This window comes from Orbicella franksi, chromosome 4 (assembly GCF_964199315.1).
Source record: "Orbicella franksi chromosome 4, jaOrbFran1.1, whole genome shotgun sequence".
Taxonomy (NCBI): domain Eukaryota; kingdom Metazoa; phylum Cnidaria; class Anthozoa; order Scleractinia; family Merulinidae; genus Orbicella; species Orbicella franksi.
This window is the reverse complement of record NC_138148.1, coordinates 31,312,009-31,325,003: the sequence shown is the minus strand read 5'-3', so window position 1 is coordinate 31,325,003 and position 12,995 is coordinate 31,312,009. Positions and strand designations below refer to the sequence as shown.

General features: G+C 38.7%; 2 protein-coding genes, 1 long non-coding RNA gene and 1 pseudogene across 4 annotated transcripts in view; all 4 read left to right on the top strand.

The window, feature by feature from the left end:
• The first annotated feature begins 501 nt into the window (after positions 1 to 501).
• LOC145485704 (uncharacterized) lies at positions 502 to 2,214 on the top strand. Its single transcript, XM_081464328.1, has 3 exons — positions 502 to 949; positions 1,499 to 1,975; positions 2,056 to 2,214. The coding sequence occupies exons 1-3, from the start codon at positions 803 to 805 to the stop codon at positions 2,212 to 2,214; spliced, it is 783 nt and encodes a 260-aa protein (XP_081320454.1). The 5' UTR covers positions 502 to 802.
• Positions 2,215 to 2,464: 250 nt separating this feature from the next.
• LOC145483382 (uncharacterized) lies at positions 2,465 to 4,026 on the top strand. Its single transcript, XR_014048916.1, has 3 exons — positions 2,465 to 2,728; positions 3,196 to 3,248; positions 3,683 to 4,026. It is a non-coding gene; the product is annotated as an uncharacterized LOC145483382 (long non-coding RNA).
• Positions 4,027 to 7,533: 3,507 nt separating this feature from the next.
• Positions 7,534 to 12,995, top strand: part of LOC145483960 (brevican core protein-like) — a 174,000-nt pseudogene continuing 168,538 nt past the window's right edge. The window contains exons 1-2 of the transcript XR_014048970.1: positions 7,534 to 7,719; positions 8,065 to 8,384. The product of XR_014048970.1 is annotated as a brevican core protein-like (transcript). The remainder of the gene's footprint in view (positions 7,720 to 8,064; positions 8,385 to 12,995) is intronic.
• LOC145483963 (uncharacterized) lies at positions 8,335 to 12,181 on the top strand. Its single transcript, XM_081462543.1, has 4 exons — positions 8,335 to 8,446; positions 8,904 to 9,054; positions 9,753 to 9,863; positions 10,941 to 12,181. Exons 2-4 carry the CDS (start codon positions 9,006 to 9,008, stop codon positions 11,411 to 11,413), a joined length of 633 nt encoding a protein of 210 aa, XP_081318669.1. The 5' UTR covers positions 8,335 to 8,446; positions 8,904 to 9,005; the 3' UTR covers positions 11,414 to 12,181.

The window sequence follows — 12,995 nt, the reverse complement described above, 5'->3', positions numbered from 1 at the left end:
TGATTTCATGGCTTGTAGCATTTTTTGTTCTCCCCTTGCATAGGATGTCATTTTACAGGTTTGGGCCTTAAATAGGGTATCAATTTTCGTTTGATTCATCCTTAAATAGGGTCAGGGTTTAAGACCCTTCGCGGCACACAACTATCCGAAATTTATGGGAGTACCCCCCCCGGGGGGGGGCATAGGGCTTCATATGCATGTTGTCTTGCTTAAAGGTGTAAATTTCCGCCTACTGGTCTCACTTAGGGTGTTGGGCAAAATGTCAGAGGAATAAAAGTAGAAAATATAAATTCCGTATTTTTTAATAATTTGGTATCTTTCAAGAGGGTAAAAATAGCTTGAGCCAGGCCACTGGTCTCCTTCAAGGGTTTAATTCAAATTTCTGACAAACATCCCTGTCTGTTCTAGAACAGCAATAAGAAATGCTGTTAATTAATGTGCATGTATGTATGTGGAGGGCTTTTTCTTCTGGATCCATCTTATGATCAGAAGGGAGTCTGTTGCAAACTTGTCCAGCATTAAAATTTGAAATCCTGTATTGTCCACATATTTGGATGGGCATGCAAAGAATAACCCAGTAGCTTGGTGGTTCTTTTACATGTAGCTCATACCTTTTTCATTAATTTATGCTTCTCCTTATTATACACATTCTATTACAGGATATGGACATCGATCTAATCGTTGGACGCAGGCGTCTTGGCGAGTGGCTCTTACCATTTATGCGCGCTGCCCGGCCCTGTTTGATGACCTCAAGAAGCTGGATATTCTCCAGCTACCATGCAGGAGGTCCTTGGAGAGGGTAATGGCAAAGATAACAGTAGAGGATTGTATCCATGAAGAAAGAATCATCGAGCAACTGTCTTTGTTTAATCAATTTAAAACCACTGCAGTCCCCAGTGGAAGACCAGAGCCACTGGGAGTTGGAGAGCTCCTTTTTGATGAGACAAAGGTGAATAGGGGGTATTCCCTTTGTTAACATCATAACAGCCAAATTGGTGTACCTTATTTAAAAAAGAATTTTGACTATCTTCCTTTGCTTGGTACGTCTGCATGGCTGCAATCAATGATGTTATTTGAATCCTACAGGGCTCATTGAGCATGAATTAATGCACCTCATTTAAATTTTAAGTGGTTTTCTTCTTTTTTTTTTTTGCTGTCTTGTTGGAGCAGTATTAACTGAGTTAAATTTGACAAATTAATCATAGTTGTTCCAATTACATATTTTAACAAATAGCTGGCTCAATATACAATTTTGCCAGACCCCTTTTATTATTGCGTTTACTCAACTTATGTTGTCGTTAGTTTAAATTAAATTACTACTTTCAGATCCATTCAATGATTCAAAACTGTTGTTGGATTGGTGAAGCCTTTAATCCTGATTTATCACCATGATCCCTCAAATGGAAAGTAAATACCAATCAGTTAACTGGCTATAGTTTGAAATTATTTTTAACTGAAATTTCAGACCATGAAATGCTTTTAAAATTGTAATTAACAGGTGCAGAGTAAGATCCAGATCCGTTGCACAGATGGTGTCGCCATTGGTTATGCAATGAGTGAAAATGACTGGTCATGTCTCCATGATGTTTATGAGTCCCTGTTTGCCTCAGAAAATGGAATTGGTCAAAAAGCAAGTCATGTTCTTCAGACCTACTGGCGGGATTTGACATCTGGGTTTGAGTTTGCTGGGCCTTACTTTTTCCGTGAAGTACCCCTGGATGGAAAGTTCCTACATGACATCATCTTTAAGGTGATCAGTACCCTTGAAAAGTACCGGTTCCATGTCATTCTATTGGTTGGTGATGGAGCTTCCTGTAACTTAGCGCTTTTCAAGAGGCTATGTGGCTATGCAAATGAGCAGCTCCCAGTAGAAGACGGTGGTGATGAGCAATACCGGTTCAAGGCCAGTTTCATCAATCCATTCAGCACCAGATCAGACAAAACCTGCTTTGTCATGATATGCCCTGCTCACCAGGTATGGCCTTCTAATTTAATTATTCTCGTAGTGTGTGCAATTTGTAACACCTGGGTGTTATTGTTTCTTATATTTTCCAGTTAAAGAACGTCATTGCAGCTTTGTACAGTTCAAGGAACAAGGGGAAAAAGCTTTTGAGAAGGGAGGTACTACTTTTGGCTGGCAGCCAACAATTGATCAATATCACAGGGATCAAGAGAGATCTGCAAAAGGACTGGGTAAGCGTGTTCCTGGTCTGAGGTATAGCTATGTGCAACGTGACTGCTGGACAAGACTGAATGTTATGCCTGCAAAAATAATGCAGTTATGAGAGGAAAATTAGTGTAATTTTGTAGAACTTTATAGATCCTTAGCTTGAAAATAAATAAAATGATGGAAGAATGATAATTTATGCCACACACGCACATACTGGCAGGAATTAATGTTACAAATATTTGTTTTACAATTTAGACGAAGCCTACAATTTTATGAACGAAAGAGTGATAAGTGGTTTTGTTTACTTTCACATTTTCTACAGCAACGTTATATGATTGCAGCCTTGGAAGAATATGCAAGTTTGAGTGGTGAAGGCCGAGAAAAAAAGTGATGTTGTGAAAGAAACTGCAAGGTACCTATAAGCATGCCACCTCATTTTTGAAAAGGGAATCCTTTATAGCCATGTGTTTATAAGATCCAATGAGTCGGCTGTATTCAAAAACATACAACAGGGATGGAGATATTTTGAAGAATGGGCAGATGAGCACAACAACACAGGTATGTATACATCAAAAACTTTATTCAGTTAACATAAGTTGTTTGCCCAGTAAAGGTACTATTAATACAGGCATCATATAAAGAAACAATAAAAAGATTAAAAGTCAAACAATTGGGTCACTTCACCTGGCTGTCCTTATAGTTAAAAATGAAGGTCAGTCTGGTTGATGATGATGTGATTCAAATGCTTAACATTCAACATTTGGATCAATAAGCATCAATCACATTCGCATTTTTTTATTAGATCTCTGTTTTTACTAGGCCACTTGAAAGCTACACTTTCATGGGAATATCAATAACTGTATGCTAGTTAACCAGTAAACCAGGTCATAATAAACACAACACCAAAATACTGTAATTAATGATATTTACAGTACACCCCTCTTTCTGATCCCTCATCCCTAACTTTTTGGGGTGGCAAACTGGACTATGGACTATGGACTATGTCTCCTTTTAATTCTTTGCAGAATATGTGGACAACTCCAAACGAGCACGTGCAGCAAAGTTTTTAGCATGGCAGGTATTGCAGAATAAAGATTAATTTATTTATTAACATTTCTTGTTTACTTGTTCTTGAATGTACATTTTAAAGATCACATTACATCGCTCCTGGTCCTTGGAGGGAAGACAAGTGTTCCTTTTAATGGGGGAATAGTATATATTATATTTAATTATTGTATGTAGCTGCTGGGACTATGAGTAATATGTAATGCCTTCTTACAGGATGTTTCTGGTTAAAGATGATTAAAAAAGCAGTCAATTGTAAAAGACACAACCACATCAGCTTTGCTGCAAAACATTTATCATGTATCAATAAAAGTTGTACAATAGAAGTATTATCATTATAATTATTATTTAACAATATATATGTAAATGTGAGCTGGGATCAGTTGTTTAGTAAGCCCTTAATGGTATTTCTTATTTAGCTTGCCTTTTTAATTTCTTTCCTTCTAGACATTTGACCTTCAAAGAGTCATGGTCTTTGGATTTAAACAGTTCTCATCATACTTTTTTGAGAATTTTCCTGGATACACACTGTCTCCATTGCGGCTCTCGATTAGTCGCCTTGAATCCCTTTTTGGCACACTCAAGTTCCATGCCCATGGTTCTCTAAGTGCAGGGAATTATGGGTCATCTCTTGGAAGGATTCAGTTGAGACAGGAGCTGAAGCTCACTGCTAGAGCCACAAGCCACAATCAGAAGGGTTACCGGGACCAAGAGGTCCATATATCTGGCCCCACAAGTGTGTCCACATTGAGCACTGATCATCAACAGCCTTACATTGAAATCATGGCACATTTTGTTCCTTATGGTTATCAGGGTGTCAAAGAATTTATCTTTCCATACCAAATTTCTCAAAGCACTTTTCAGGGTAGGCAAGGTAGCTCTGCATGCACCCTAATAGCCCTTGTAATGGGTTTCAAATTCTCCTCTGGGTTGATTGGTGAACCAAAGAAAGTTCTTGAAGAGGGTTGGTTTGGCCATGTGGTATCAAGTATTGCTGAGGGCAATAAAATCTTTGATGAGTGCTTTTCTGCTGCAGGAGTTGGTGGGCTTGATGTAGAAGATGCATTTAGCTCTGTTGGAGATGATCTACATCTCCTTTCCTATGAGGATTCCAAAGATTTTTTTATTAATGGTAATAACTTCCAGGATGTCATTTCAAATGTCAAGGAACGGGCAAACATTAAAAGGAAATCAGTTGGTATCTTTGTATCTGGTGGGAGGACTGTAGTAGTTTTAGTTTGGGAAAATGGGGCATGTGCGATTTTCGATAGCCACAGGCATTTACAGTATGGGTGTATTCTCTCCCATTCCCTCCCGTCCAAAGAAAATGAGTTGATATTGTGGCTAGCCAAGACATCCCAGAAGGTTTACAGCACCTCACTACAGTATCATAGCCCAAATTACTTGGGTGGAGCACAACGGATAAATGTAGTACATGTCAAAATGTGCCTTGTCATTTTAGAAGAAAAAAGTACATTTAGTATAGCTTAGTCAGCTAAAAACTGTTGTGTGGCAGAAGTTTAAGTTGTAGATAATAATTATTATCATAAAAACTCTTTTCAGCCTGGAATTTCAACTTTTTAATGAAATGCTGTCTCGTTTTTAAGCTGGCTGTACTTTGCCATTAGTCATCAGTCACCATTTTACATAGGAACAAGAAAATGTCACACTGTAAATATAATAATTATTATTAATAGTCTTGTAAAGTCATTCAGCACATTTCTAAATTATTCTCATGGTTCCTTAATGTGGTGAAAATTGATTACCAAACAGCATTTGAAAAAATCATTTAAGAGTCTGCCTTTCAACTATTAGGGGGCAGTAAAAACATAACGGATATCTGATTTGGAGGCCCCCCTCCAGCTCTCCTTATGATAATATAAGTCCACCTTTCAATTATTTGAGTACTCCTTAAAAAATGTATGTATCAGCGAGAAATATGCCCTACAAGTACTTAGAGCTTTTAATTACATCATACAGATGTTTGAAACCACTTGCAATAGTCTTCATTGCCAAACTATAACTGTTATTCACTAAATATAGATCAGCTCTTAAGATTACAGAAACTGATATTTCAGGTGGCCATGTTATTTGCACGTATGATCCAACTTGTAGTGTATTAAACAATTTTCTTGATCCTTTATTTATTGCATATTTAAAATGGTGTTCATGTAACTTATAAAGCTTGAATCATACCTGAGAACTAAATAATTATATTTTTGTGCTGTTAAAGACATACAGTCGCTTGATGGGTCGATCATTGAATTCATGCAAATGCATGCAAATTTAGCCCTAGCAACAAAATAACAATAATTTAACAGATATATTTTTTTGGTTAATTTTTCTGTAGCCCTTACACTTACTGAGTTTGAGTACCAATGTACCTGACTTGCTGAGTGTAGCTCTCGATAAAAAGACCAACCTTTTAAGCTGTCACTTCTGGTTATTCTTTTGCTATCATATTTTTGCAGTAAAAATGAGACTTGTCACGTTTTATAAGGCAAGCTGGTGCTGCCCCAAGTATAAACCATTACAGTGAGACTACTCGAACCGGGCCACCGCCAAGAAGAAAACTTGTAAGACATTATTAAACATCCTGTTCTAAAAATAGAATTTTGTGCCATATCATGGGGACAGCCCCAATACTAGAAATGGCGCGCGCTTACGGTCTCCGTCCCCGATCATGGCTCCTGAACACATGTAATAATCTGGAGTAGTTTTCAGCAACTTTCTTAGTCTTGCGATCCCAAGGTCACGAAAGCGGGATTAAGGAGGAAAGTCTGGATTCCTGCGAATTTTTAGAAGACGCAATTCTCTGTCAATTCTATTCGACGTGAGAGGCAAGCTAATCAAAGTGCTTTATAAATGGTTGATCATGAGGAGTAACTATATATTGGTCTGCTTCCAGCAGGACTTTTTCGACATTGCCCATCTTATTTCGAGCACAGAACTCAGTTAATGTTCACTGCGATTTTTTTTGTACCCGAAAATCTCTGGCTATAAAAACAAACTTGAGTCTTACCTCAGGACTGAGTCAAAGAAACAATTTTAAAAATCAATAAAACTGTTTGCAAAACGTCATAACGTTTGTCAATTTATCGCTGACAGACTTTCTTCGAAAAAATTAGACCTATTCTCTGAAATGCTCAAATTAGTTATCATTGCCATGTTTTATTTGCCACACCATAGATATTTCTCCAATCTTTGAATTTATACCTGGCACGTTAAAAGTCTCAACCAGCAAATTACCTCCAGGGGTTCATGGCGGGAGTTGGAAGTGAAAAATTTCTCACAAGCCAGCTCGTCATCATTATTACTTTAGGTAAATGATTTCCTACAAAAATTGCCTTGACTATCTGATAATCGATCTTCTTCGCTTTTTACACACACGTAGAAAGTAGAGGTTTAATTAAATTTAAAGAGTTAAATTTTTCAAGCAACATTTCGGACGATTGTATTTGAGTAAATGCGTTTAATATTTAATTCTTAATTTTTAAACCTGCAAGTCATGGCGAAACAATAGGTTTTTTCAATTGTTTTTGCCGCTTTCTTCGTTTTCCCTTTTAATAATTAAAAAACTCAGAGAATATTAAAAATATAACGCAAACAGCGGTGATAAACTGTCTTTTTTGCTGTCGGAAACTGTCAAATCCTTCCTCCCATACAAGATCCGTGTCAACAGACCACAATTAGCCAAAGTCATTTATAAAGCTAGTTGCTGGGACTGCAATGACTTTTACATTGGGAGAACGAAACGAAGACTTCACGACCGGAAAACGGAATATTTCAAGGCCCCGCCTTTCGAAACGTGATCACGCTTCTGCTATTGCTGATCACGTTAAAACAACTGGTCACAACATCCAATGGGACCATTTTGACATTTTGGTATCCGGAAAAAATGACTACCGTTGTAAAGTGAAGAAGACCTTGTTTATTCAGGAGTGTCAGCCAGCATTGAATGTCAACGTCAACATTTCTACTGCAGATATGTTTTCTGTCTTGGTTCCAGACCCACATTTACACAGTATAAATAACTTTTCCAAAAATTTTAACGCTTATACTTTTGAAAATGTATGTTGACTAGCATACGAAACATCAAGTTCATAAAATGCATGTTTTTTAAAATGTTTATCACCGCTCTTTGTGTTATATTTTTAATCAAGCTACGATGGCCGAAGACCAAGAGTTTAGAGAATATTTATACGGATTAGAGTGCTTGAAAGACAACCTTTGTAAAAAAAAGGTTTCAATTCCCATTCATAAGAAAAATAAAGAAAAACTTTTCACGTGACAACAACTGTGGACTTTGTCTTGACAGCTCCGGTAAAGACATTACAGGCTAAGCAGCCAATTGCGACTCCGCTTCATTCCTACTGAAGAGAAAAACAAGGCAGAAAACAACAGCCTACACGAGTTGTATTTTTCACTCGGTCAAAACCATCGGCGAAATACCAACTGAGTTGGGAAGCAAGGTTGGCACAGCGGTAAGAGCGCTCGCCTCTCACCAATGTGGTCCGGGTTCGATTCTTGCCCGGTGCCATGTGTGGGTTGGGTTTGTTGCTGGTTCTTTCTTTGCTCCGAAGGTTTTTATCCAGGTACTCCGGTTTTCCTCCGTTCTCACAAACCAACTTCTCCAAATTCTAATTCGACCAGGATGGAGGACCTGCGTGAAAACTAACTAAGGCCTATGTGGCTTCCTCTCTAAATATTGCAAATTTATTTATTTATTTTGTAATACCTTGCTTTAATATGAACTTCGTTAATATTTTTACATTCAACCTATTTCTTACTCGAAATTTACTCATTGAAGTTTTTACTTCACACTACAGTCAAGCGTATCAGGACATGGATCCGCCATTTTTGCACTGGTACAAAATAACTCTCCTTGCCCTTTTCCATGTGTCGTACTCGCAGTCATCTTGCCATGAAAACCGCTATCTCCCCGGTGGATTTTACTTCACAACAGGAAGAAACATGGTTGACAATCACAGGCTCTCTGGCTACGTTTTTAAGACATTAACAGTTTCAATGCCGGTAGAGTGTTTTAGAAAATGCCAGGCCAACTGTCGGTGCATCTCATTTAACTACTTAACAACCGGCAGCTAGGACAACTGTGAGCTGAACGAAGAGAACAAATATCTGAAACCCAGTGCCTTGGAACCTCGAGAAGGAGGTCAATACTATGATCTAGTAATCGATTACAACGTGGTGGTAAGTAAAACGAAAATCTCCTATTAGAAGGTGTTTGGAAAGTAACGTCAGATGCACACGGAAAAAAACTACAGAATGACTTATATATTTTTTGTTTACTTTGTTGCATGCATTTACAGTTCGAGAGGATCCTTAGGTGTGTGGGGGGACATCCTGTGGCTCCAAATTTGCGAGAGTTATGCACTAACACTTCAAGAGAAAATCGACAAGAAAAATATATTGTGTTAGATTACAGACGGTTATGAAAGTATGATCTTATTCTGAAGTAGCCGGCAGACCATGCAATAGTATTGCTTATTACTAATTAAAAGTTCTTGTTGGAAAACGTTTCCTTTCGAAAACAGAAAAGTTAATGTGAGTAAACCAAGTCTTGGCTACATAATGAAATTGGAGACCGAAAGTTGACATTTTAGCTCGCCTCATAGAATGATCGTCATTTTCTAATTTAATTCAACAGAAGGGAAGCCAGCTAACAACATGTTACAACGGCTGCTGTCACTCTCAGCCTTGTCTCAATGGGGGAACATGCAGCGAGGCTTGTGACGTCAAGGGAAAAAGGATGCAGTGCGCATGTGTACCAGGCTATATTGGATTTCGGTGTAAGACAAGTAGGATGAAATGTGACGCTTAAACAAAATTAATTATAACCTGTCCAGCCAAGAGAGGCTAGAGGATCAAGGGAAACAAAATTGCTCCCTTATATAAATCTTGTCCACGTGATCATAAGTTTCGTTACATGATTGGCTTTTTCCAGACTCTCCTGGGATGTCTGAAGCCGGAAGTGATCTAAATTTAGCTTAAGAGGGATTACTTTGTTAATAAGGCCTATATGGTGGATTAACCCTCTCTTACTCTTCATTCTCTCTTGAACCAGGACATAGCAACTCAGCACAGGAGAACTGAATGAATACGAACAATGCGATATAATTTTGTCAAGCGAGTGAAATTGTCAATCACCACGCTAGGATTTCATTTTATTAGCAAATGGTTAAACTCCGTTTCAAAGGTTTTTGTTTAACAATTTTGTATTCTGAGTTGCCTGTAAACCACTATTTCAGAGTTTTTTTAAAAAAACTTTGAAGAAAGATATATGTCAGGGAGTTGACCATGATATGGTGATCACAGGGCTCATTTGTGAGTTAAAAACCCAGGCAAACATTAAGAGTTTTTGAAAGGTTATACCATCGCTATGGTAACCTGCGACGTCAAGAAAATCATCGTTGTTTGCCATCATGACATCAATCAGTATCGATTGGTCAAAGCACAAATGTTGAGCCAGCTTAAACCTTCTTTCTTTTACTTTTAGATATTGACGAATGTGCCAGTCAACCGTGTGTCCACGGAACCTGTAATAACCTGTTGAACCAGTACAATTGTACTTGTGAACCCGGTTACACTGGATCGAATTGCGATATAGGTAGCTGTATAACCTCTTAGATTCAATATGCTCTATACGTATTATGTTCCATCTTAGGAGAGGATAAGGCCTAGGGTAAGAGAGTTGATCCTCATATAGGGACCTTATTACCAACTTAATCGTTTTCAAGATATTTTAGATGTGATGTCTAGTTTACTCGTGGACATTTTGTGAGGATGCGTGAAAAGCTGGGCAGTCCACGCGAGTCACGCGAGTAGAACTCATGTCTTAGGATCGCCTATTTCTAGACCCTACAAGGATTTCTCCAGCCTGGAATGATCTAAAAGTGAATAAAGAGGGATTATCTTGAGAATAAGGCAATATCATCTCGTGAGATAATTCATTTAACGTCTTGAGCATGGGGATCGACTACCTTATTGCTACTTATTTTCGCGGGAACTTAATTTCGCAAAAATGTCACAGTCGGGCATCTTTCGCAGGATTTCAATTTCATTTTCGATTTAACCCCCCCCCCGGCCCGCCCCCCCCCCAAAAAAAAACCTTACCAGAAACTAAATTTCTCGAAAATGGCAAAATACTGATCTTCATTAACAAACAGTTAGCCTCAGTATTGGCCAACTGATTTTAATTTTCCATAGCAATAGTTCCAAAATCACTCTGAACTAAACAATATAACAAAACGAAACTGAAAAAAGTTTGACATGTTCCTTTGTAACAAAGCAGAGCTATACAGATTACATGACAACCTCTATTTGCGCTTACAACTGAAAGGCATTGCCAATTCTTCAAGTGGATCCTTGGAGTAAGAATTGACTTTCTCCCCTCTAGGCAACGTAGCGCTTTGATTAAAGAAGCTTACAACGGTGTACTAAATTTCGCGTGGTTATTAAATTTACGCGATAACCTTTTTCCAGGGGGCTTAAATTAGTGTTGTAACTTCATTACATCATTCTGAAAAGTGACTTATCTACACATTCAGCTGTATTTCAAAAATGTGAAAAATGAAAGCTTTAACTAATTATGTGTTTCTAAGTTTTATTATATTTGGTCAAAGCAATCATTATCATCTAGAGGTTCTTTAAGGAACAGTCTTAGTTTGCTTATGTTTTCTTTCAGTGAACTGGATAAAACTGAACACATCACCCGTTTGTTTTGGCTCCCACGGCAGTTCATACGGGAATTTTACGATTCCAGAAACTGGTCACGTGATCACCTTCAAACTGGTCTACCTCTCTGGGTATGTAAACTGCGCAGCAAGCGATCCGCAGTATCGATCGAAATGGGGCTGCTCATTCCTCGCGTCCCCAAACAACCTGGCAGTATTTATCACTGACTCCCTACAGCAGAGGATTTTGCCAACAGATAAGGCTTCGTTTCGTGGAGGTTCTGGGTGCCACGCTACTACCCTGTACGGGGTTCCTGGATTTACCTCGGAGTCACCAGAGTTGGGCTTTCATAATTTTTCTGTTCCTTTGGCCGTGAGTGTCGGTCAGGAGTTGCAAATATGGTTCACAGAAGATTTGTATGACTGCTTCGCGGGGGATAACGAGGGGCAAACATGCACTGACGTGTTCGGATTGTACGTGTGACAGACCTAGCTAAAGAGATCGTGCCGGGACATTCAGTGTCATGTCAATAAGCTGTGATTGTCATGGCGGTCGTTTTTAACCAAAGACGATGCGTTATGAGCCTTGGCTGTGTTTAGAATCGTTTTTACTGTTTTTATTCAGCAATTGTGTTTCAAAGTGCCATTATGACAAATTCTGAGGCAAATCTAAAAACGTTTTACTTTCCCTCTAGCTCTGGTGCATTGGTAAGATTGCCCTAACAAGTAGACATCACCTATGTATAACTATTTTCATGCAGCTTAATGGAGAGAGCTAAACGTTCTAACACAGTGTAAATTCCATTGTGCCAAGATCATATACAATACTCTATTTCCGAGTTGCCTTTTGCCTCTATGTCAAAACGAGTCTTGGAGCGAAACCATTTATATGAAAATGTCTTCCGCCAACAGGTTTATTTTCATGCAAATCAAACTCATTTTTCATGTGAATCGGTTTGCACGAGGACTTCTCTTGAAATAGAGGCACAAGCTGCCTCGGCTTATTGACACACCAAATCATTAGCAAAAGAAATAAAGACCGTAACGTGAGCCAGCTTCAACAAGACAGGCTTGGTAACCAGACCTGACATCGACCATTTAACAAAAGGAAAATCAGCGCCTCCGAACAATTAGAGACTTACTTGACAATAATTAACACTGAGTTATTTCTCCAATTAAGCGAAAAAGGATTACCGAGAAGTGTCTTCTCCGCTTCCACACGTGTTGGATAAGGGAGGATAATACTCCGGGGGGGGGGGGGGAGCACTCCCATATGAAAAGGACGGGGATACTCGTCGGAAATTCTGAAAAGAACCCCTAAGAGGAACCAAGACCCTGTTTTGTGGGCGTGGCTTGAAATTGCTTTAACCCCTAAGAGGTACTAATTCTAAAGCAACACATTATCTGACACAGACCTTTTCTGGCTCAATACCCTTAAAAGTACCATGGAAGCACTTGCTGTGGGACCTTTTGAGTCTGAACACCCCAAGAGGTACCATATCCGCTTTTTATCCCTGTAAGGTAAGTCGAGCACTCCCGCCCTCTTTATATGGAAACCCCCCTGGGGTAATAAAATATCTCTCTTGATTCAGAATGTTCCACAAGGATCTAAATATATAATGATTTTGTGAGATAATACTCCATAACAAAATGCCAATTTTCTTTTGGAGGCACCCTTCTTTAAAACCTATTTCTCTACTTCAGAATTAACTGTCCAATTGTTTAAAGCAGATCTCCTCCACTGTCCGGCCACAAGAATGTAATAGTATCCTCGGTTGACTATTTGTACACAAACATGTTGAGAAAAGAACATAGGTTCAACTTCGGCGTGCCTTTATTAAACTTCTCCTTTCATTTGAATATTGAGTGACAAAGAGTGTTCGTTATACAGCATAGCGGCAAGTCTCTGCGTGTGTTATTGGCTTTAGCTCATGGTATTAGTATTTTGTTGCTAGTATATTGTATGTCATTGAAGTACATCGTCAATTAAATTAAGATTGCCATTAATGAGACTTTCGAGAAGAGACAAAAAGTCGCGTCAATGGCCGGTGGAACCACCGCCCGTC